Genomic DNA, 18,046 nt, shown 5'->3' with positions numbered 1-18,046 from the left:
TTCCAGCGTATCTACAGAATATTAGTGACACAGTGTGCATAGCATGCACTAGGTAGAACCCAACCACCATCTCTGAAGCAGCCAGAGGCTTCTTTACAGTAGACAGCAAGTAACACAGGGACTTATCGAGTGCTTGGTCAACGCCGCTTTGGCGTCGTTAGTCACTGACCAAAACATATCTATTCACTCTAGAGCTGTGAACGCGGGAAGATATGTATCTTCTCATACATTGAGCTGCTTTCCACTCCTTCCTTTTCTTGTAGTCTATCCTGTCTCTTATCTCGTCCTCCTCTTTCCCTGGGATTTCCTCTGTTTTACACACTCGCTCTATCTTTGTATTTCAGACTTACTACTACATCTTCTCTCTTCTACTTCTTCGAAATCTACCACAGCTTCTCGATACATACTTAGAATTTCACCTGGAAGAAATCACCATGAAGTGGACTCCTGAAAAAGATCAGCTTGTAAGCCTCCTCTTTACCTGTACAACAACACCACCACCACAATCTACACTACTACACTACCTACACACCCTCACCAACAGACAACACAAGACTACAAAACTAAAACACTAACCACATCCAGCTCCTCCTCAAAATTCTCGAAACCCACTCCCTCTCCGTGGACGCCAAACGCGTAGCCGAAGCATGGCGTAAGTCCCCTCTCCTCCCCCTTCTACCCCACCCCATCCACCTTCACCCAACACTTTCTAACTAATCACCAACATCCAGCAAAATCTCTCGGTCCTGACATGCCCACCCCCCGCGCCATCTCCGAGCGCCTCGTCCGCATGCGCAACACCGCACGCGAATCCAGCGGAATGGAAGGCCACTTCTCCATCGGGAAGGGATTGAAGACCGGAAGCCCAATGGCCAAATCAACCGCTAGTACTGCCGCTTCCAGCCCTGCTTCTGTTTCTACTCCGCAGAAGTTGCGCATTAGCAATGGGAGGAAAAGCGTACAGGGGAGTCATGGGTCTCCTTTGAAGAGAAAGCGCTGTGTTGATGATGACGATGATGATACCGAGGATGGAGATTGTACGCCTGTCCAGGTGAAGGGGGAGAAGAATGGGGTTCGGGCTAGCGGCAGTGATACTGAGACTGAAATTGGGGGGAAGACACCTACGAAGGCCGTGAAAGGGAAGGGAGTGAAGAAGGAGTCGGGCGTTAGGTCTGTTGCTCGGTTGAAGAAAGAGGTCATTGACCTGGATAGCGAGGCGGAGGTGGCCCCTGTCAAGAGAGTGCGGAAGGCTAGTGTGCTTGCGCCGGGAATGGTGGAGTGGGAGGATGAGGAGGATGGGGATGGGGATGGGGAGAGCTCGGCGAGTGAGTATGTGCCGGAGGCTGAGGGTAAGGGGGAGGCAAATAGGCAGGGAGCTGAGAGTGGTGAGGACTTTTACGATGGTGATCTGTATGAGGCTTAGATCGCAGTCTTTTCCAAGGAGTTGAGAAATTGAACTTCTGGTGGGCGGATGGATGGACTAGAAGAATAGCTTGCTTATGATCCTATGGGAATGCTACGACTTTCATGTCATGTACTTTAACTATCTTAATACGAAGGAATCTGCAAATGAAATGCTGCTCAGCTCATTGCAATAAACCGGATACTCCTTATCCTAAGGTACAAACTATCGACCAACTCACTTGCCATTCCTTCCATCCCAAGCATCCATCCAGCAAGAGAAACAAAGAAGAAACCGAAAGAAACAAATAACCACCGTCCATCCATCCATCCATCAACCGAGCTACTACAAAACCCGCAACCCAAACCCCCCAAATCAACCAAGCCAATTCAATCATCTACAAGCCGGCGATAAAGACAACAACAACAACAGAATCAAGCATCTTCCTCCTCACCAGTAGTAACAGCAGGAGTCTCAGCTTCAGCTCCCTCCTCACCATCACCAACAGAAGGAGTCTCAGGAACACCAGGATCCGAAAGAGTCTCATCATCATCATCACCATCACCACCCGATTCCTCATTCTTAACGACCACAGCAGGAGCAGCAGGAGTAGCCTTCTTAGCCCGCTTAACCTTTGGCTTCTTCGCAGCAGCCGGAGCAGTGGTACCACCACCACCAGCGACAGGATTCTTACGAGGCCGACCACGCTTTCTCTTCTCGGGAGTAGCAGGGGTCGGGGTCTCATTGCCCGGCGAAGTCATGGTGGTAAGAGTAGAAGTAGTAGCGGGACTAGCAGTCATTTCACCGGGGGTGCTAGTGGTTGAGACAGTGCCGACTTTATCTTTCAGGCGCTGGATGCGGTGCTGGACGGCGGAGACAGTGCAGCCTGTTTTTTGTTAGTAAATACTACTAAAGTACTATATATGTGTTTGTTGGTAATTGGTAGAAGAAGGGAGGGGGGACATACCGGGACCCATAAACTTGGCCAAAGCGTGCATGTCGAGTTTCACGCTGGTGGTGGTCAAGATGCCGACCAGGAGCTGAGTGAGGATGGTCATGTTAGTTTGTGTGTTTGTGTTGGATCTGGGAGAGGGTGGTTAAGGACGTACTCTGGCATCGGTGGTTTCGTTCCAGGTCATAGGCATTTTGTTGGTTTGGAGCAAATGGACTTGGGATTTCTTGTATTGTGTTAAGTAGATCAACGGAGAGAGGTGGATGGAGTAGGGTAAGAGGAAGAATAGGTAAGAAGTGTAGAGTAAGATAGGGTGAGGAAATGCGGAGGAGGAAGTATGAGAGTGGGAAGGAGAAAAAGAAGAGCAAGGGGATTGAGAGAGCTGAGGGAGTGTTTCTACTCTGGCGGGTTTGTGGGCTGAAGTGGGGGTGAGTCAGTTTGACATTTTCATTCACTGGGGTGATCACCAATTTTGAGTATCATGGTTTACTCCTAGGTCTGAGTTGAGTGTAAGGCTATCTTAGTGGGAGTTCTAGATCGGAATGCAATCAACTATGTTGTTGGTAATCATTACTATGGACATTGGTTGAGCCATGCGCTGTGGTATCATCAAGACATAATGAAAAAGAATGAGATCGGCAAAAGGAAGCCAGGCTTAGCTTGCCTTCTCAAAGATGAATTTGGTGTAATCCTTTGCATGATAGGAGGAAAAGTAGTCGTTATATCTCAGCTCCTCCCGGCTCTTCTGAGCCGTCTTTAAGTCGTCAAACTGTCGGAAGAGTCGACCGAGAGTCACATACAGCTCGCAGTATGCAAGTCTGCAGAGGTCAGTACAGCTCAGTTTCACAAGTGAGGTGACCTACGGCATCCCGATACATTGTCTAGACCCCTTGCCGAACGAGAACAAGTACTTCTCAAGTGCCTTGCCCTGTACAGGATCGGTCCATCGGCTTGGGTCAAATGTTTCCGACTGTGGGTAAAGATCTTCGTTGTGATGCATCGTCCACGAGCTCATGCTAACAACAGTCTAGACATACGTTAGCAGATTTGACTTGTAGTGTCCTGCCAATGCATACCCCAGGAGGAACATGATAGCCATTGAACTCAGCGCCGGAGTCAGGGACGACTCGAGGAAGTCTGCCAGGAACTCCACACGATAGCCTAGATGAAGTGAGCGAATGTTCCCGATTCCATCCGAAATTACATGCAATTACCTTAGAGCTTCCTTGATAACGGCAGTCTTCGAATGTTAGCTCTATGTCATTGCAATAGGAAAGTCAAGCATACCAGATAAGGCAATCTTTCCAACGCCACAAAATCTATCTGCTCATCTGGATCAGGGAACGCCTGTTTCAGCTCCTCTGTCAAGCACTTGTAGACTTCCGCATTTCGCACGATGTTGTAGGCAGCAATGGTCAGCGCATTTCCAGTTGTGTCTGCGGCTGCCGCCAGCATGATATAGGCCTCGTCTTCGAGCTCGTCCACCGTGGGCACCACATGACCTTCAGTAGCCTCTGGGTGAAGAAGTTGGTGAAAGATAGTCGTTCGGCTCCCTTTCTCCCCCCGGTCAACAGCATCCTTTACCTTCAATATTTGGCGACGAGAGCCCTAGAAGACGTTAGCCAAAGTAGACGAATCAAGACACACAACCCACCTCACGATGCAGCATCATCCTCGTCAAAGGCTCACTGGTCAACTTGGCCAACCACAGCGGCGTGCTGAGTGAAAGCCCCTGTATAGTCGGGAACTGCTGAAAGAACCAAAATGCCGGACCAAACCCCCGGATCATCTCAAAGAACTCCACCCCAAAGTTCTTCTTATCGAGAAAGCCGTAACAATTGCCAAACGCGTAGTCACTGATTACATCCACCGAGATCGCTCGAAAGGCATGATGGAGGTCAATACTGCCTGTTGCGCTGAACGACTCTCTCATGCGCTGGACCAATTTGTCTGCCTTGTCCTGCACAATATCTTCCAGCTCAAGCACCTTCTTGCGCGAAAAGAAGGGGTTCAAGGCCGATCGCTTGACTCGATGTACATCGGGGCTTGGAGCCGTAAAGGTCGCCTTGTGGGTACCAAACGCGCCATAAAACTGGGGGTCCTTCCCATACCGTGACCCGATGTAGTAGATCTTCTCGCAATTTTCCGGGTCGCTTAGGTGGATCTCGTCAGGTGTGATGCGGACAACGGGGCCTAAGCTGCTTAAGTACGGCTGCCAAAGGAGAGAATCAACCATATCACATGACACAACAGACATACCATATTGCTCATGCAGCTTTTGAACCTGAAGATAGAAGGATCCACCGTGCATATTGTACCAGAAGGCATACAGATGCGTGGCCCGGGCAAGGAGTGGGCCCGGTAGATGGGCCAGGGGGTGGAAGAACAGTCGATACCCGATCGTCCAGATACATCGCAGGATGAGCACGATGGACAGGACGGACACGGTGAGTGACAATACATGAATTGAGATCATGGCGGGCAGATGGCCTGGATCACGCCTCGCGGAAGACTCTGGAGAGGAGAAAGGTGGACACCCCTGTCAGCGAGACATCCCCACTGCTTTAAATGGAGGATGCCGGGGGAGAAGCAACTCTATTACAGTCCATGCCACACGAGTCTTACCAAAGACTGAATAATAATGGCAATCATCAGAGGGTCCTGCCTCATGGGGAATTGAACGAGCAGACCCCGCAAGGGGGACTAGCCTGGAAGGGAATGGGTGAGCAGACAGTTGGGATCAAAAGACGAGCAAGACACACTACTAAAATGACGGCTTTCAAGTCATGCGCTGTTCAGGCCTCGGTGACAGACTTCGCTGGGGCAGGTCTAAGCATCCTGACGCGCCTCGGACCCATCCGGTGCGAGAAACAGGCTCATTAGCAGCATAAGTTCGGCATACGGAGTACATGAGGTAGGGACAACAGGTCATAGATAGTCCTCCAGTTGCCTTCTGCAATGCAGCCAGCCAAAAAAAAGCAACGGACCCAGTGGTCTGGTCCGAATTCTCGGCTGCAGAATTGCAGAATCTCCCGGAGACAGGGTCAGTCTAGGTTCTTGGCGAGGGATTGACATTCTTCAGACCTGTCATGGGCCGAGCAATCCCAAGGTCCCATTTCGAATGATTCTGTGGACGCTTCGATCGGCCGTTACTGTTAACGGCCGAATTTTAGTCGAATGAGCGGCGTGTGCGACCAGAGCCCGTGGTCCAGGTGGCCGGGCCTGACCCACGGCGAGTGATGAGAAGACGCGAATGGTAGACGGACTGGGGCATTCAGCAAGAGTATTGGGGACACTGTGAGTCTGTGACACACAAAGTACAATGGAAACCGGCCGGGCGGGTCGGAGGTCACTCCGCGTCCCGGTTCTCTCCCCCAAAGTCCCCAATCGACGTGCCATGACTGGTCAATGGGACTATTTCCGGGTGGAGCTGGAATTTAATTCTGTGATTGTGCGGACCTTCAAGAAGACGATCGTCGTCTGACCATCCCCAGGACGTCAATGCCCCTACTGTGTATGGTTGCAGGTGTGCAGAAAAGAGAGAAGGCCGGTCGATAGGATGCACAAGGCGACCGGTCAGGCAGACCATGAGAAACGAGGCCACCTTACTAAAGACTGCTCTACTCGGGGGGGGGGGAAATATCATCATCATCATCATCATCATTATCGCGCTCAATCCCATCATCGTAAGACAATGGTTAGCATTTCCGTGCAACCCAAGGTATTGTCCGACACCTGTGCCAAACCATAAATCATTGGATGTTCCCCCCAGCTACACCGGCTGCCGTCATCCCCCGGTCGCCTCCACCATCCATGCTCCCGACGGCCAATGGAAGAAGCGTATAACGCATCTTCAGCAGGACACTAACTCACAAATCCACACTAAACCCAAGCATTCCCGGCCGCCCCGACCTTTCATGACGGGGGATCTCGAGCCCCGATTGGCACCTCTGCCAGGCTAGTCCTGTCTGCTTGCAGTAGTCTCCTGCGCACTGCATTTTCGTCGGTTCTTATTCGAGTCAGCCGTGCCGCAGTGCACTTCGTTACCAAAGTCTAACTAATAGGCACTGGTAGGCTTTTGTCCATACACCCCGACCCTGTTGTAACCCAAAGGTGAACCCGTCCTAAGTTAGCTTCGTGCTCGTCCAGTCCAGAAGGTTAAACACGACAATGTCTTACACGTTGAAGTAGGCGTGAGTATTCGGATCACGGAGGCCTTTTCGCATCTGGGCCAAGAACACCTGCACTTCGGCGTAGCTCCACTAAATTCAGTAAGGATTGCCCCGTCAGCCCGTGTCCGACTGGCTGCTGCCAAGAGTGGGTGGTGCGCAACACAGATACGAGGAATAACGCTCTCAGACACCCCAAAAAAAGAAAGCATGCTCAATTCCTTCATCGTCGAATTGTGAATGGAGAAAAGGTGGACTTACTCCCATGACTCGGGTCAGCAGCGCCATGGCCCATCCCTCAATGCCCTGCTCACAATGGACCAAGTTCCACATGCCGAGCTTCTTCAGCCTTTTATCTCGACTCCACTGACCGACAGGCAACTTGAATCGCTGTTCGGTCACGTTGTGAAAGCCAACCTGCTGCATGTAGCCCTTTGCAAGATCGGCAATGCGAAAGGTCTTGCCAAACTTCTCGCCCGCTTCAATAAATGTCTTCGACCAGATCGCTAGAACGTGGTCGTCTGTCACCGTGCCGTCGTCCGATTGAAATTGTATGGACATCTCCAGTTGGTCAACCCAGCCCCCAGGCCGCAAGCGACTTAGAAGCGATTAGAGTCGAAGTGTGCAACAGGGGATCTCGCTGGGGAGCTCACCTAAGAACGTTCTGATAGAATGCGGGCCAGTCCGCGATCGCGCCATACAGCGCACGAACGTGGATTAAATCGAAATGGTTCTCCGGATAGACCCAGTCTTCCGTCGCGTCATCGATCTCAAACTGTAGATTGGGTGGTACAAAACCGGGTTGTATGGGTGACAGATCGGTACCAATGACTTGCGCTGAAGGATATTCATCCGCAAAATCGCTGCTCTCAAGCTGGTCAGGGATTTGCTGATCTTAGCAGTCTGCCACGGATTTTTCCACTCACATAGCCCAGATGCCAGTGCCAGTGCCAACATCCAGCGCCCTCTATCAAGTCCAGAGATTAGCGTTTCTCTAACTTCAATTGCCGTGTTGTCTTGCAGTATACATACCTGTATGTTATCGCTGATCGGGGCGAGTAGTAGTTTACCATCAAGAAGCAATGTGAACATATGATGACTGATACCGAGTCAGTTATCTTGTTACCCAAGGGGGTTTCTCAGGGAACGTACGCAATGTCTAGTTGCTCATTTTGCATTTCGTCATTAGGACCCCTGCGATTTGATAAGCGTAATGCACATAACAAAGCTACTGAGTGACATGACAATACCAGTAAGCCCCTTCTTTGTAGGAGTGGTAACGTCGTCCATTCTCGAAACGATATGAGGTAATTTCAGAGTTCAGCGACGTTGTATCGCTCGCGCTAAGTACTGTAAGTATGATGGGTCAATGGTGAGGATGATCACTAAACTTACAAATCCTCTGCATAGTCCGAGAATTCCTCCTCCGGCTCTGCTGCATCGTCCTGATGAAACTCAAGTCAGCCAGCAACTGGAGGAAGCAAAAGGTCGGCAAACAGTGGTAATCAGCGTACTGAGTCCGAAGATTCACCATCATGCTGCACTGCTATAGGCGCAGCGCTCTGGGATACGTTTTGTGGAGCCGAAGCCCAAGATGAGGTGGGTTGTGGGGGGTCATTAGCGGTAGCCCCTTGGATGTTTGGGGTGGAAGAAGATTCCGCCATGGGGTCGAATTTTCGGGGGGGTAATTCGAAGCGAAGTTTAGGGGATAACGGCTGGGAAAGATCCCTAGGGTTAATATGGGGCAAACTCAAGCAATTCAGGTCGTGTGTATCGAGAGAGATGGATGACGTCCGATCGGAGTCGAACTTTTTGATTCCTTCGCTGTCAGAGTCGTTCCTTTTTAAAGAGAGGGGGCTTCCCGCTTCCCGATTCGTGGCGAGCTGCAACTAGCTGAGGTGGTACTATTTGATTACACTACCACTTCTGGTGCTAGCCTTGGAGATAGTCGTCACGATAGTAGCTCCAGCCTATTTGGTCCCTAGCAAGGGATGATCGATTTTCGCCACTCGTATCTTGTCAGCGGGCATCGAATGCAGATAAGATGCAGGCAAAACGGAAGACTGAGTTTCGAGGCCTTCACACGTTTCGACGGTTATCGAATGCACGCGTGGGTGGAGACTTGCAGTGGGCTGAGCGAAGGACTTTCGCGGCTTACTGTGGACGCCCAACTGCACACGATTCAGAAAATTCTCTGTACTTCCGGAAGCCCTCGGTGATGCATGAACAACGATGCAAAGGATCTCTTTTTCGCTTAGCGCATGGGTCAGCCCCCACTTGATGTTGGTGATTGGCAACTTGTAAGCGTCTAGACAGTACTTACTCCCTGAAATCTCTCGTTCATAACTTGACTCATGCTAAAGATACTCTGTATAAAGAAAAGTACTTTCTGGAAGTGCCTGAATAACTTGTCTTACCGACTAATACAGACAACAAAGGACCTGTCGGCCAATGACCACCTACTACTCCGTACCAACTAGATACATAAGAGATTCCTGGAGTACTCAATACTCATAGTCCTACGTACGGAGTACTTACTCATCGAATCAATATAGTATAGATACAAAATCTTGATTTTAAAGTGCGGTGCGAAAGCTTCGGAGACACGCGGGTATGGCCCGTGCATGAAACCGGCCACTACTTGATGCTTGCTAATTTATATACTACTACAGGCCATGAATTGGTTGGAAGTACAGAAGAAACCGTCCAGAACCATGGCAATCTACTTAGTGGTTTGAATGGTAGTCATGTGTTCAAGATCAATCCTAGCATGGGCACGTTCAACGGAGGGATTCCCTCCATAGGTTGCTGATTTCTGATCTCCGTTTGCACCTTGACAACGCTCCTCCGAGGACGTATCCTCGAAAAAGTATCTGACATTTACAATCCTGTTATCTACTTATCTCTGAAAGGCTTACAGAAACAGCCGCTGTCTTTTGTCCAGCTTCCATGTGCTATCACAAATAATTGCTTTTGTCCAATATTGACGATTCTCTTGGACGTATCCTCCCGCGGCACAGTGCATATGATCCCTGTTTTCTTTCGCAGTCGGAAGCCTCACCCGCATCCTAGTCGGGTCTCCTTTTCCCAGCTCCTTTCGCCCCTGAAATACTTCAAAGACGCCAGTGCCACAAGAAACGTGAACATACTTGCAATCATCTACCCTTATTCCTTCCACGTTACTCTATCTGGCATATGTGTCAAACATGCAGCTACGGATGTGTCCTGACGATGTGGCCTGGGAACAAGCCGAGGAAACATCAGACAATTGGCTCACACAGTTCCTTGACAATGACATCTTGAAGCCGATCGGGTATTTCATGCTTGATCACAACGGAGGCCGGGGCACCGATTTTGGCATACTCAAAAAAGGTTCCTATAACATCTCATTGCGGCTAAAGGATGAACATGAAGCCACAGTTATCCGCCTATCGCAGCCCGGAGCGGTCTTTTTCCCTGAAGAAAAGTTGAGAATGAAGTTGCTACAATGCGATTTCTCACAGATAGAACATCGATACCTATTCCGTTCGTCTATCGCTCGGGAACAAAGAAAGAGTGTCCCCTCAAACTGAGTCCGGTTATCATGATGGATTACATCGAACATGAAACAAAAATGTACAACGCTCTTAATACCCCTGGATGCCCTATAGAAGAGCGCGGGGTCCTGGATCCGGCTATCAGCGAAGATAGACTCAAGATGCTCTATGGGGAGATGGCGGGGATTCTACTCCAGCTATCCATTCCCTCTTTACCTCGGATAGGATCCCTTAGTCAGATCGATGACTTCACCTGGGAAGTAACACGCCGGCCTTTGTCCATGAACATGAACGAACTTGTCCGAGTGGGGAGTCTACCACGGTCCAAGCTTCCTGATCTACATACTACCTTCACTACCACTTCGTCTTATATAGAAGCCCTCGCGGATCTCAATATTGAGCACCTCGTTCACCAGCGGAATGACTCCGTAGAATCCGCAGATGACTGCCGACGGAAATTCGTGGCAAGGAAGCTATTTCATAAGCTTGCGAGAGACAAGCGCCTCACCAATCCTGTGCTCGAGAAAGGGCCCTTTAAAATCTGGTGTGATGATTTACGCCCGGCGAATGTGCTCCTTCACGGTGATTTGAAACTTGCTGGAGTGGTAGATTGGGAGTTTACATACGCGGCACCTGCTGAGTTTACTTATGCGCCTCCTTGGTGGTTGCTTATAGAGAAGCCCGAATACTGGTCCAATGGCCTTGAGGACTGGGCCAGAACGTTTGATTATCGACTGAAAACATTCCTTGAGGTGATGAAGAATCATGAAGATGATGCGATTCAAAAGGGTCGGTTGAAGGAAGACCAACGACTCTCGTATCACATGCGCCAGAGCTGGGAGAGTGGGGAATTTTGGGTAGTGTATGCGGTAATGCATAGTTTTGCCTTTGATTCAATCTACTGGCAGAAGATAGACCCACGATTTTTCGGACCTACAACGAACCCTGAAGAAGCATGGAAAGTGAGGCTTGATCTGCTGGATAATCAGGAAAAGAATGAGATGGAGCAATTGGTCGCTCAGAAGCTGCAAGAAATGGAGACCAGACATCTAGCATGGGACCCGGATGAATATACTCTGGCTTTTCATCGGAACTTAGAAGAACGAAAGAAAACCGTGAATGATGGAGGAGTGGAAACGACTGGCAGATAGAGTCCATCATATTGATAACAACGGTTCTCGATTGTCGAAAAATGAAGGAATAAAAGGTCAGAAAAGAACAGACTAAAATTGGGGACCGCAATGGGTTGGAAGGTATCCATATCTCGACTTCGCGTTGAGCGAGTTCTAGCGCCATGGTACATTGTGCGGATACGCTTCTTTATAGAACATAGAAACCAAAGTACTACTAGTAGTACTACCATCTATATATACCATCATCATATACTTTATGGCGTCCTCATTCATTCAACTACTAGTACTATTTGCTTTAGCAGTATTGTTTTGATTGCTGTTATTATCATCACTTGAAGAAGATACATTAGCAATAGTATATATTTACTACTACTACTACTACTACTAACACTACTAACTATGCCAACGAATATAGGCACTGTGTCATGATGGCAAGTTCATGGTCTCTCATGTAGTACATAAGCTCAAGCAAGTTTCAGGATTAGTACACGTCATTATAATAATCATTACTAATGCGCTTATTTATTGCTGATTGCGCTGTCTTTGCTTTTTCTTTTTCTTTCTTATCATAAAGAACCCGTTACTGAAGAATGATGTTGAATTATTCCTGTTCCACTGCGGCACAAACAGATAGCAACCTAGCTACTCATAATTCCACCATCTAGAGACCAAAAAAAAAAAAAAAGCCCTGTGTTAGTCTTTTGTATCTATACATGAGCACCATATTAGCTGCTGTTCAATTCATCCCCCCACTACCTTCTCTCAACCTTTCCCACAAACTTGGCAGAAGGTTAATGGGAGGGGAAAGCAACTGCTGACGTTGACAGTTGCGCAACGGGCGGGAGTATCCCCGCTTCACATACAGACATATGTAGAATGGTCATGGGTGGGAGGAAGGGATGGATGAAAACAGGGATGTAGCAAACAAATTAGATGCATGATGCTGTGCATGATGCTGTGCTTGACAATGGGAGGATAGAAAATCCAGACGGAGAGTCTGGCGTGCAACAGTTCGGCTTCTTGCATATGGAAATTCGCGTCTTAGCTGGTACCGGTCCGAAGTTGCTGAATTGCCGTTGATTAGTTCGGTAGCTCTCTGCTGAAGGGATCGATGTAGGATGTCATTGAAGACTACTATTTCTATCATGAGACTTCTTGTGGCTGACGGGAAACGAAAGAACCATGGTTGAGGGTGCGGAAGGGCGGGCCCGCTCGTTGGGCCGAACCTTCTTCTTAATTACATCAAGCTTACTGGCGGCATTGTTACGAAAGAGAAGTTTGCTTGGTGATGGTTGTGCTCCCATTAGTACAATTTGAAGTCAGTCTTGTTAATAACTCATGGAGTATCTCCGTTGTCCCTCTCTACAGTGTGTTTCGAGGTGGCTTAACTTCACGAGTACTCCGTAGACCTCAGACTCGGTCGCTTCCAAGAAAGCTGTTAGTTAACGGTTTTTCTGGTGATGATGATGATGGCTCTACGACTCTCATTACGAAAGGCATCAGCATTATACTTGCAAAATGACAACGCCAGTGTAGGTTCTGCTTAACGGAAGGCAATACTTATCATGGCCAAGACTGTAAGGATATTGGTAGCAGCCCTCGTAAGGAACGCCATACGTACTATCAGCATCCAGTCCATTTACCTACCGTTTTGTCCGCTGTTACGGCAGCTCCTATTGATGGCTGTGCGGTATTGGAAAGGAGCGACCGGACTAGCCAGAACCCGAGAGCTCTTGCCGTACTCCGTGTTTTGTCTGAAAAGAAAAGCCGCACAGAAGAGGACACTTCGACAATGATCATCATCCATCGCTCACTCTGTCCAGATGCGTTAGCTCGCAGTCAGATAACTATGCGGCTGCGCTATAAGCTAGATAGTCAAGCTGTCTGCGGGACAAACGTAAGCCAACAGAGATCGAAACCACTTTTGGCTGGATCGCTTGCAAAGCGCATGTCCCATGTCACAGATCGAGATTGGATTCGGTGTAAGCAGTAGCACAAAGCAAAGCGGGCATTCCGATGCAAGGAAAGGCCAGACAAAACGATAAGGCCACGCAAGAGGGGTAGAGCATCAGGCGGCTACTGTGGAAATCGTTTCGCCCCATGAACACCGCGCCAAGAGGATTCGCCTGGTCAAACAATCTCCATAGCGGGGTGTCTCTGGGATAAGCCACATCGTGACACCACCAAGCTTCAACCTGGTGGTGGCAGAGCGCTGCCAACCAACGGTATCCCATTCCCCAAACACAATTCCGTACTTCCCCGAGTTTCTTTTTGCCTGAGGCACTCAGCCCTGTCAGGGGCATCTCCAACCTTCTCGGCCAGCAAGACAGCCACCCCCGCCCGGAATCGATCAGTTTAGAAACCAACTGTTGTCAATCAGCCTTATGTCATGATCTCGGCTCTGTTTCACTTGCCAAGGGATTATCCCGTGGGGCGTGACTGCGCCCAGTGGATGTCAGCCCAACAGAAGCCGCCCATAGATGCATCTGCGACCAGCTGGATCCAGCACCAGCCGCAAATGCTCATCGACGACAAGCATGTCGCCATTCCTTTTACAACGCACGGCGGGCCATGACATGCACCAAGCGCCATACCAAGACTGCTGCCTAGGACGATAGGACAACGGACGACTAACAATGGAGATGGAGCCCGGTCTGTGGCTGAGATGAAGGGGGAGGGGGACCCTTTCAGGGTCCACCGCTGACCTGTCCGCCAAGAAGCCTCATTGAGCACGCGGAGTGGGGGAAAGACTGGCCCCAGAGACCACCATGAAACAATAATTGTTCTTCCTATGGAGCAATCAGCCACAATAGTGGGCATTTTGGCGCCGGTTTGGGGCTAGAAACGGTGAACGGTCAAATCACCATTCATGGTCCTTCACTCCATACTGCGGGTTAGTTGCATTGCATTCCCCTAACCCAGGAGCCCCCCCACGAAAATAGCCTACGTACTACCTACCTACCAGAATGGTCAACAATCAATTAATCAATGAATTGCTTAAGCCACTGGCAAATGATCTGTGGCCAAGTGTATGATATCCATGCTCAGGATCTCTTGGTGAATGCGAAGAGCCGACTCCACTGATGCTCGAACGAGGTATATAAACCCCCCTTCCATCCCAGCTTCTTCCTCTCCTCCATCATCAACCAAACAAACCACAACCACAAAGCAACTCCAATCTCATTACACGTTCATCTTCCATCAACTCCCTCATCTCCCTCACAACCCTATTCACAATGAGCTTCTTCCGTACCGCCGAGGACATCCGCGTCGACGACGGCCACATCCTGGTCGCCAGAGTTGCCAACGAGGCGGGAGAGATGGTGGAGTCTTCCTTTGATCTTAACTCGTGCATCGGAAACGATGAGGGTATGTAACATGTCACCAGAATGCGTTCTGGTAGCCACCTTCTCTATTGCTAAGCTCACCACTTGTACTCAACAGGTCGCTTCCAGTGGGGCGGAAATGACTTCTCCGGCAGCGCCGAGGACATCCGCTTCGCTATTGAGGGAGACGACAACGTCCCCGTTCTGAGAGCCAGACTCCTCAACTCCGACGGCGAGGCCTTTGACGCTGATGTCAACCTGGCCGAGCACGTCACCAACAGGGACGGTGTCCTGGAGTACCAGGAGGAGTCTCTGTTGTAAGGGTGGGGTGTATCGTTGAGGATATCATGACGGACAGTTTATCATGTCTTGATAAGTTTATGTGGAACTAATTGAAATACCATTCCGTTTGAGACAAGTAGCACTACTCTATCCCAAATTGACTTGCTGTAGTCCTACCGCTTGCTTCGGTTGGTTATTTTGAATTCTAGTATCGTTAGGATTGTCTGCATAAGATACAGATTAGAAATCGTGCATCGGTAAAGATTGCGAAACAGCCAACGCCGTAAAAGAAACCCCCCCCCCCCCCCCCCCCCCCAAACTCTGACCAGGAAATAAACCTTTTATCGATCCCCAACACCTTGACCAAATTACCCAGTGTGTATCATGTGAGATCGAACGAAATAGACTAGATGAAAGAGAAAGTACACGACTGCGGGCCACAGGGGTAAGACTACCACGCATGTCTCCCATCATTAACTTCCAGGTCATTCCCGTTCCAGTCCTCATCGCCACTAAGCTCCTCATCAAGAAAATCTCCCTCGTTGTATTGTGTCTCGGACGGCCGCTGATTGTCGATGCGGATCATCACCACATCACACATGCCTTGTCTCGCAGTCAACGGTATGTCGCTAGCCTGCCGAGATGCTTGCTTCTCTCCCTTCTCAGTTTCATCATCCCCGGTCTCGGAGAATTTCCTCAGAGCAAGGCGCGCGCTCTTCCGTTTGGATGGCGTGGAGAGTCCGCTATGTTGAGTATCAGAGTGCGTATGACTCTCCTCTGCATGTGTATTACGACTTTGATGGGTTATATCTGGTGGTGGTCCGGTGCGAGGGATAGAACAGAGACTCGGGTCCGGGGGTGGGCTTCGTCGCAAGAACGTCTTCTCCAACTTCCCGATCCATTTCTCTCGAAAGGACGCACGATCCCGCCAGCCAATCTTGAGGATTGCACTGATTACAAGTCGTCGCAAATTTCGCAGCTCAGACGCCGCATCGATGAGCGTCCGAAAGAAGACCTCGGCTGTCGTATCGTCCCATTTGCGCAATTGAATCAACTCAATGTCTTGCAGCGTGGATGGCCAGGTTGGAACCCCAGTGGACAGGTCAAGAAGGGTCTGAAAGTGGGGCTCAACATCATGATAGCTGGACGCATCATACATAGATATATCCATCCAGAACCGCTCGAGCTTCTTGCAGGACTCTGCCAGATTCACAGCGAAGGCTAGGCTTAGATGGCGGTTATGTCTCAAATCTAAAGTTTGAAGATGATGGCCATGTGAGAAGAGGAATGAGCCAAGGTTCATCGCAGTGACCGCGTCGCAATTGTTAATGGTGAGCGAAGTGAGTCCCATCGGTAAGTTGGGCAAGAGGTACTCGTTTACAATGGAACATTGCACAAAGTCTAAGCGGCGCAGATCCGGGAGTTCTCGTAGGGCTGTCGCAAGAACCACTTCGTTTTCATCGGAAGCTAACTCGTCACCATCCGCATCCTCTGACGCCAAGTGCAACAATCGAAGCTCTTGGAGCCTATGGAACGCCGGCTGTAAGTGTTTATCTAGCATAATAGGCAGCAACTGTCTGGTCTCCATGAAGCGACTGTTCCACTCCCAAGACCGGAGGTGTATCGAACTGGAGACCAGTGAGGTAAAGAGGGAGTCCGGATATGTCCATCTCGACCGTGGATTGAGCCAAGGGGAGCCACCCAGGAAGTAATCTTCTTTATGGTAGAGACGTAATGTTTTGACCTGAGGGGTCCGCTCAATTAGCCTTGACAACTCAAAATAGCCCAAACTCGGTCCGCTTTTGTAGAACAAAAGACTCTCGACGTCAACATGCAACTCTTTGACTTTGCTAACGTAATTAGTGGAAAGGGAATCCTGGGGCTTGGCCAATAACTGTAGCAAACCATGGGCCTTGGCTGCTGGCAGGAGGGGAGGGCAATGATAGAGGGCCGCCAGCGCAGGTTCATGGAACGCACGGCACATCATAGCCATATTTACGAGCCACTGGACGGAGCTATGCCTGCTCGCGGTCTTTTCATCCATTAGTGGGCTCGATGCGCAGGAAAAGATGTCAAAGAGTATGTGGTATGGGAGGGTTTGCCATGGTGGAATAATCCCCGAACTAGCAATAGGCGTGGTATCTTCCTCAATCTTCCTACGTTTCTTAAGTGGTCGGCCCAGCTCGATTCGTCTCCGACCCGTGCGCTTTTCCACTTTCTTTGTCTGGGAGCGTGTTTTCACGGTTCGATTACGCGGGGCTCGTGATGATGCGGAGCGACTGTTCGTCTCAGTAAACGGGTAGTTAAGATGTTCAGGGGCGTCAATCGTAGGGACTACAGCCTCCGGCTCATCATTGGTTTCATCAAAGTCATCGTCAGTGGATTCCTCACGGTAGGATGTGGGTACGCGGGCTGAGTTGCGAGGGCGCAAAGAGAGCGATAGGCGCCTCGCTCGTTCTCCGTCTGACTGAGTATCCTCGTCATCACGACCTTCGGAGCTGCTTTCTTCATGGTAGGATTGGACTTGGGTGCGACTGGAACGAATGGGTCGAGACGACCTCGCTGACGGAGCCATGGCGGAACAAATGAATTGATGTGATGGTAGGCGGTGGGAGAGACCACAGAGAGTGGCAGGCGGCACAGGAGCTGCTGCTGCTACTGCGGCTGCTACTAAACTCCAGGTGGTGTGAGGTAGGCGAGATGCAGGGGAGCGGATCGCATTTCATCTGGAAGGAGCACCACTGGAGATGAGAGGAGAGTAAGAGGAGGAAAGCAGTAGTATGAAGAAAAAGGGAGGGAGAGGAGGAGATTGTGGGAAGGGAGAGGTTGTTGTAGGAGGAAGAAAGTGGTGAAGGAAAGAATGATGTCGCCGTTCCAGGTCCATCGCAGCTTCCCAGTTGGGGAAGGCGGAAAGGCGGACAGGCGGGAGGCATTATCGATAAGGGGTGGTTCGGGGGATTCACTAGGCCCAGAACAGGCTAGCGGGAGAGACATGTGACGGGTGTGACGGCGTGACAGGGCCAGGCATCAAGTTCCCCCGCCCTGAGGCCACGACGCTAGACCGAGACAGGCATCGCAGCGAAGGCCTGATGTCCCGAAATAGAAACAAGTCAAGTCAGCTCCTCCCAATCGAGTTATCACCGGCTTTCTTTAAAGCGCCGCCGTCGGCCAGCCACCTTCTCCTCTTTTTCTCCTCCCCCTTCTATTTGGCGCCTGGCGACAATGCTCTGTCAGTCGAATCTTCAT

The 18,046-nt window shown here is 50.1% G+C and overlaps 10 protein-coding genes across 10 annotated transcripts; 5 read left to right on the top strand and 5 right to left on the bottom strand.

The window, feature by feature from the left end:
• Window positions 1-286: 286 nt before the first annotated feature.
• On the top strand, window positions 287-1,581 carry ASPBRDRAFT_204960 (uncharacterized protein). The gene is made up of 3 exons (XM_067621724.1): window positions 287-464; window positions 586-652; window positions 732-1,581. The coding sequence occupies exons 1-3, from the start codon at window positions 435-437 to the stop codon at window positions 1,421-1,423; spliced, it is 789 nt and encodes a 262-aa protein (XP_067482145.1). The 5' UTR covers window positions 287-434; the 3' UTR covers window positions 1,424-1,581.
• Window positions 1,429-1,775, top strand: ASPBRDRAFT_466005 (uncharacterized protein). Its single transcript, XM_067625666.1, has one exon. It carries the CDS (start codon window positions 1,528-1,530, stop codon window positions 1,711-1,713), a length of 186 nt encoding a protein of 61 aa, XP_067482144.1. The 5' UTR covers window positions 1,429-1,527; the 3' UTR covers window positions 1,714-1,775.
• ASPBRDRAFT_204959 (uncharacterized protein) lies at window positions 1,713-2,547 on the bottom strand (the record flags this gene model as incomplete). The annotated part of the gene is made up of 3 exons (XM_067621723.1): window positions 1,713-2,288; window positions 2,370-2,442; window positions 2,512-2,547. 3 exons carry the CDS (start codon window positions 2,545-2,547, stop codon window positions 1,837-1,839), a joined length of 561 nt encoding a protein of 186 aa, XP_067482143.1. The 3' UTR covers window positions 1,713-1,836.
• Window positions 2,548-3,009: 462 nt separating this feature from the next.
• ASPBRDRAFT_119291 (cytochrome P450) lies at window positions 3,010-4,830 on the bottom strand (the record flags this gene model as incomplete). Its single annotated transcript, XM_067617241.1, has 7 exons — window positions 3,010-3,172; window positions 3,218-3,381; window positions 3,431-3,515; window positions 3,569-3,594; window positions 3,642-3,962; window positions 4,009-4,547; window positions 4,614-4,830. The coding sequence occupies 7 exons, from the start codon at window positions 4,828-4,830 to the stop codon at window positions 3,010-3,012; spliced, it is 1,515 nt and encodes a 504-aa protein (XP_067482142.1).
• Window positions 4,831-4,994: 164 nt separating this feature from the next.
• ASPBRDRAFT_465977 (uncharacterized protein) lies at window positions 4,995-5,549 on the bottom strand. The gene is made up of 3 exons (XM_067625665.1): window positions 5,439-5,549; window positions 5,117-5,366; window positions 4,995-5,062 (listed from the first exon to the last, which is right to left on the bottom strand). The coding sequence occupies exons 1-2, from the start codon at window positions 5,443-5,445 to the stop codon at window positions 5,134-5,136; spliced, it is 240 nt and encodes a 79-aa protein (XP_067482141.1). The 5' UTR covers window positions 5,446-5,549; the 3' UTR covers window positions 4,995-5,062; window positions 5,117-5,133.
• A 314-nt stretch (window positions 5,550-5,863) lies between these two features.
• ASPBRDRAFT_40127 (uncharacterized protein) lies at window positions 5,864-6,451 on the top strand. Its single transcript, XM_067624284.1, has one exon. The coding sequence runs from the start codon at window positions 5,942-5,944 to the stop codon at window positions 6,314-6,316; it is 375 nt and encodes a 124-aa protein (XP_067482140.1). The 5' UTR covers window positions 5,864-5,941; the 3' UTR covers window positions 6,317-6,451.
• On the bottom strand, window positions 6,364-8,340 carry ASPBRDRAFT_465890 (class I SAM-dependent methyltransferase). The gene is made up of 10 exons (XM_067625663.1): window positions 8,038-8,340; window positions 7,919-7,968; window positions 7,774-7,866; window positions 7,676-7,717; window positions 7,556-7,622; window positions 7,450-7,490; window positions 7,177-7,386; window positions 6,785-7,121; window positions 6,534-6,616; window positions 6,364-6,451 (listed from the first exon to the last, which is right to left on the bottom strand). The coding sequence occupies exons 1-10, from the start codon at window positions 8,185-8,187 to the stop codon at window positions 6,412-6,414; spliced, it is 1,113 nt and encodes a 370-aa protein (XP_067482139.1). The 5' UTR covers window positions 8,188-8,340; the 3' UTR covers window positions 6,364-6,411.
• A 1,389-nt stretch (window positions 8,341-9,729) lies between these two features.
• ASPBRDRAFT_73146 (uncharacterized protein) lies at window positions 9,730-11,453 on the top strand (the record flags this gene model as incomplete). The annotated part of the gene is made up of 2 exons (XM_067629202.1): window positions 9,730-9,969; window positions 9,996-11,453. 2 exons carry the CDS (start codon window positions 9,730-9,732, stop codon window positions 11,208-11,210), a joined length of 1,455 nt encoding a protein of 484 aa, XP_067482138.1. The 3' UTR covers window positions 11,211-11,453.
• A 2,975-nt stretch (window positions 11,454-14,428) lies between these two features.
• ASPBRDRAFT_193582 (CVNH domain-containing protein) lies at window positions 14,429-14,839 on the top strand (the record flags this gene model as incomplete). Its single annotated transcript, XM_067620639.1, has 2 exons — window positions 14,429-14,561; window positions 14,637-14,839. 2 exons carry the CDS (start codon window positions 14,429-14,431, stop codon window positions 14,837-14,839), a joined length of 336 nt encoding a protein of 111 aa, XP_067482137.1.
• Window positions 14,840-15,095: 256 nt separating this feature from the next.
• ASPBRDRAFT_40120 (uncharacterized protein) lies at window positions 15,096-17,689 on the bottom strand. The gene has a single exon (XM_067624283.1). It carries the CDS (start codon window positions 17,373-17,375, stop codon window positions 15,252-15,254), a length of 2,124 nt encoding a protein of 707 aa, XP_067482136.1. The 5' UTR covers window positions 17,376-17,689; the 3' UTR covers window positions 15,096-15,251.
• Between the last annotated feature and the right edge of the window lie 357 nt (window positions 17,690-18,046).

This window comes from Aspergillus brasiliensis (genome assembly GCF_001889945.1).
Source record: "Aspergillus brasiliensis CBS 101740 unplaced genomic scaffold ASPBRscaffold_3, whole genome shotgun sequence".
Lineage (NCBI taxonomy): Eukaryota > Fungi > Ascomycota > Eurotiomycetes > Eurotiales > Aspergillaceae > Aspergillus > Aspergillus brasiliensis.
This window is presented reverse-complemented; position numbering and strand designations above follow the sequence as displayed.

What these genes read in the sequence shown, in the direction of transcription:
- ASPBRDRAFT_204960 (XM_067621724.1), top strand. Translation starts at nt 435, where the DNA reads ATGAAGTGGACTCCTGAAAAAGATCAGCTT. An exon ending in CTCCTGAAAAAGATCAGCTT is followed by an intron (nt 465 to 585) that starts GTAAGCCTCCTC and finishes AACCACATCCAG; the next exon opens with CTCCTCCTCAAAATTCTCGA. An exon ending in ACGCGTAGCCGAAGCATGGC is followed by an intron (nt 653 to 731) that starts GTAAGTCCCCTC and finishes ACCAACATCCAG; the next exon opens with CAAAATCTCTCGGTCCTGAC.
- ASPBRDRAFT_466005 (XM_067625666.1), top strand. Translation starts at nt 1,528, where the DNA reads ATGTCATGTACTTTAACTATCTTAATACGAAGGAATCTGCAAATGAAA.
- ASPBRDRAFT_40127 (XM_067624284.1), top strand. Translation starts at nt 5,942, where the DNA reads ATGAGAAACGAGGCCACCTTACTAAAGACTGCTCTACTCGGGGGGGGG.
- ASPBRDRAFT_465890 (XM_067625663.1), bottom strand. Translation starts at nt 8,187, where the DNA reads ATGGCGGAATCTTCTTCCACCCCAAACATCCAAGGGGCTACCGCTAAT. An exon ending in GGCACTGGCATCTGGGCTAT is followed by an intron (nt 7,387 to 7,449) that starts GTGAGTGGAAAA and finishes GCTTGAGAGCAG; the next exon opens with CGATTTTGCGGATGAATATC. An exon ending in TGCTGACCCGAGTCATGGGA is followed by an intron (nt 6,617 to 6,784) that starts GTAAGTCCACCT and finishes TACTGAATTTAG; the next exon opens with TGGAGCTACGCCGAAGTGCA.
- ASPBRDRAFT_40120 (XM_067624283.1), bottom strand. Translation starts at nt 17,375, where the DNA reads ATGGCTCCGTCAGCGAGGTCGTCTCGACCCATTCGTTCCAGTCGCACC.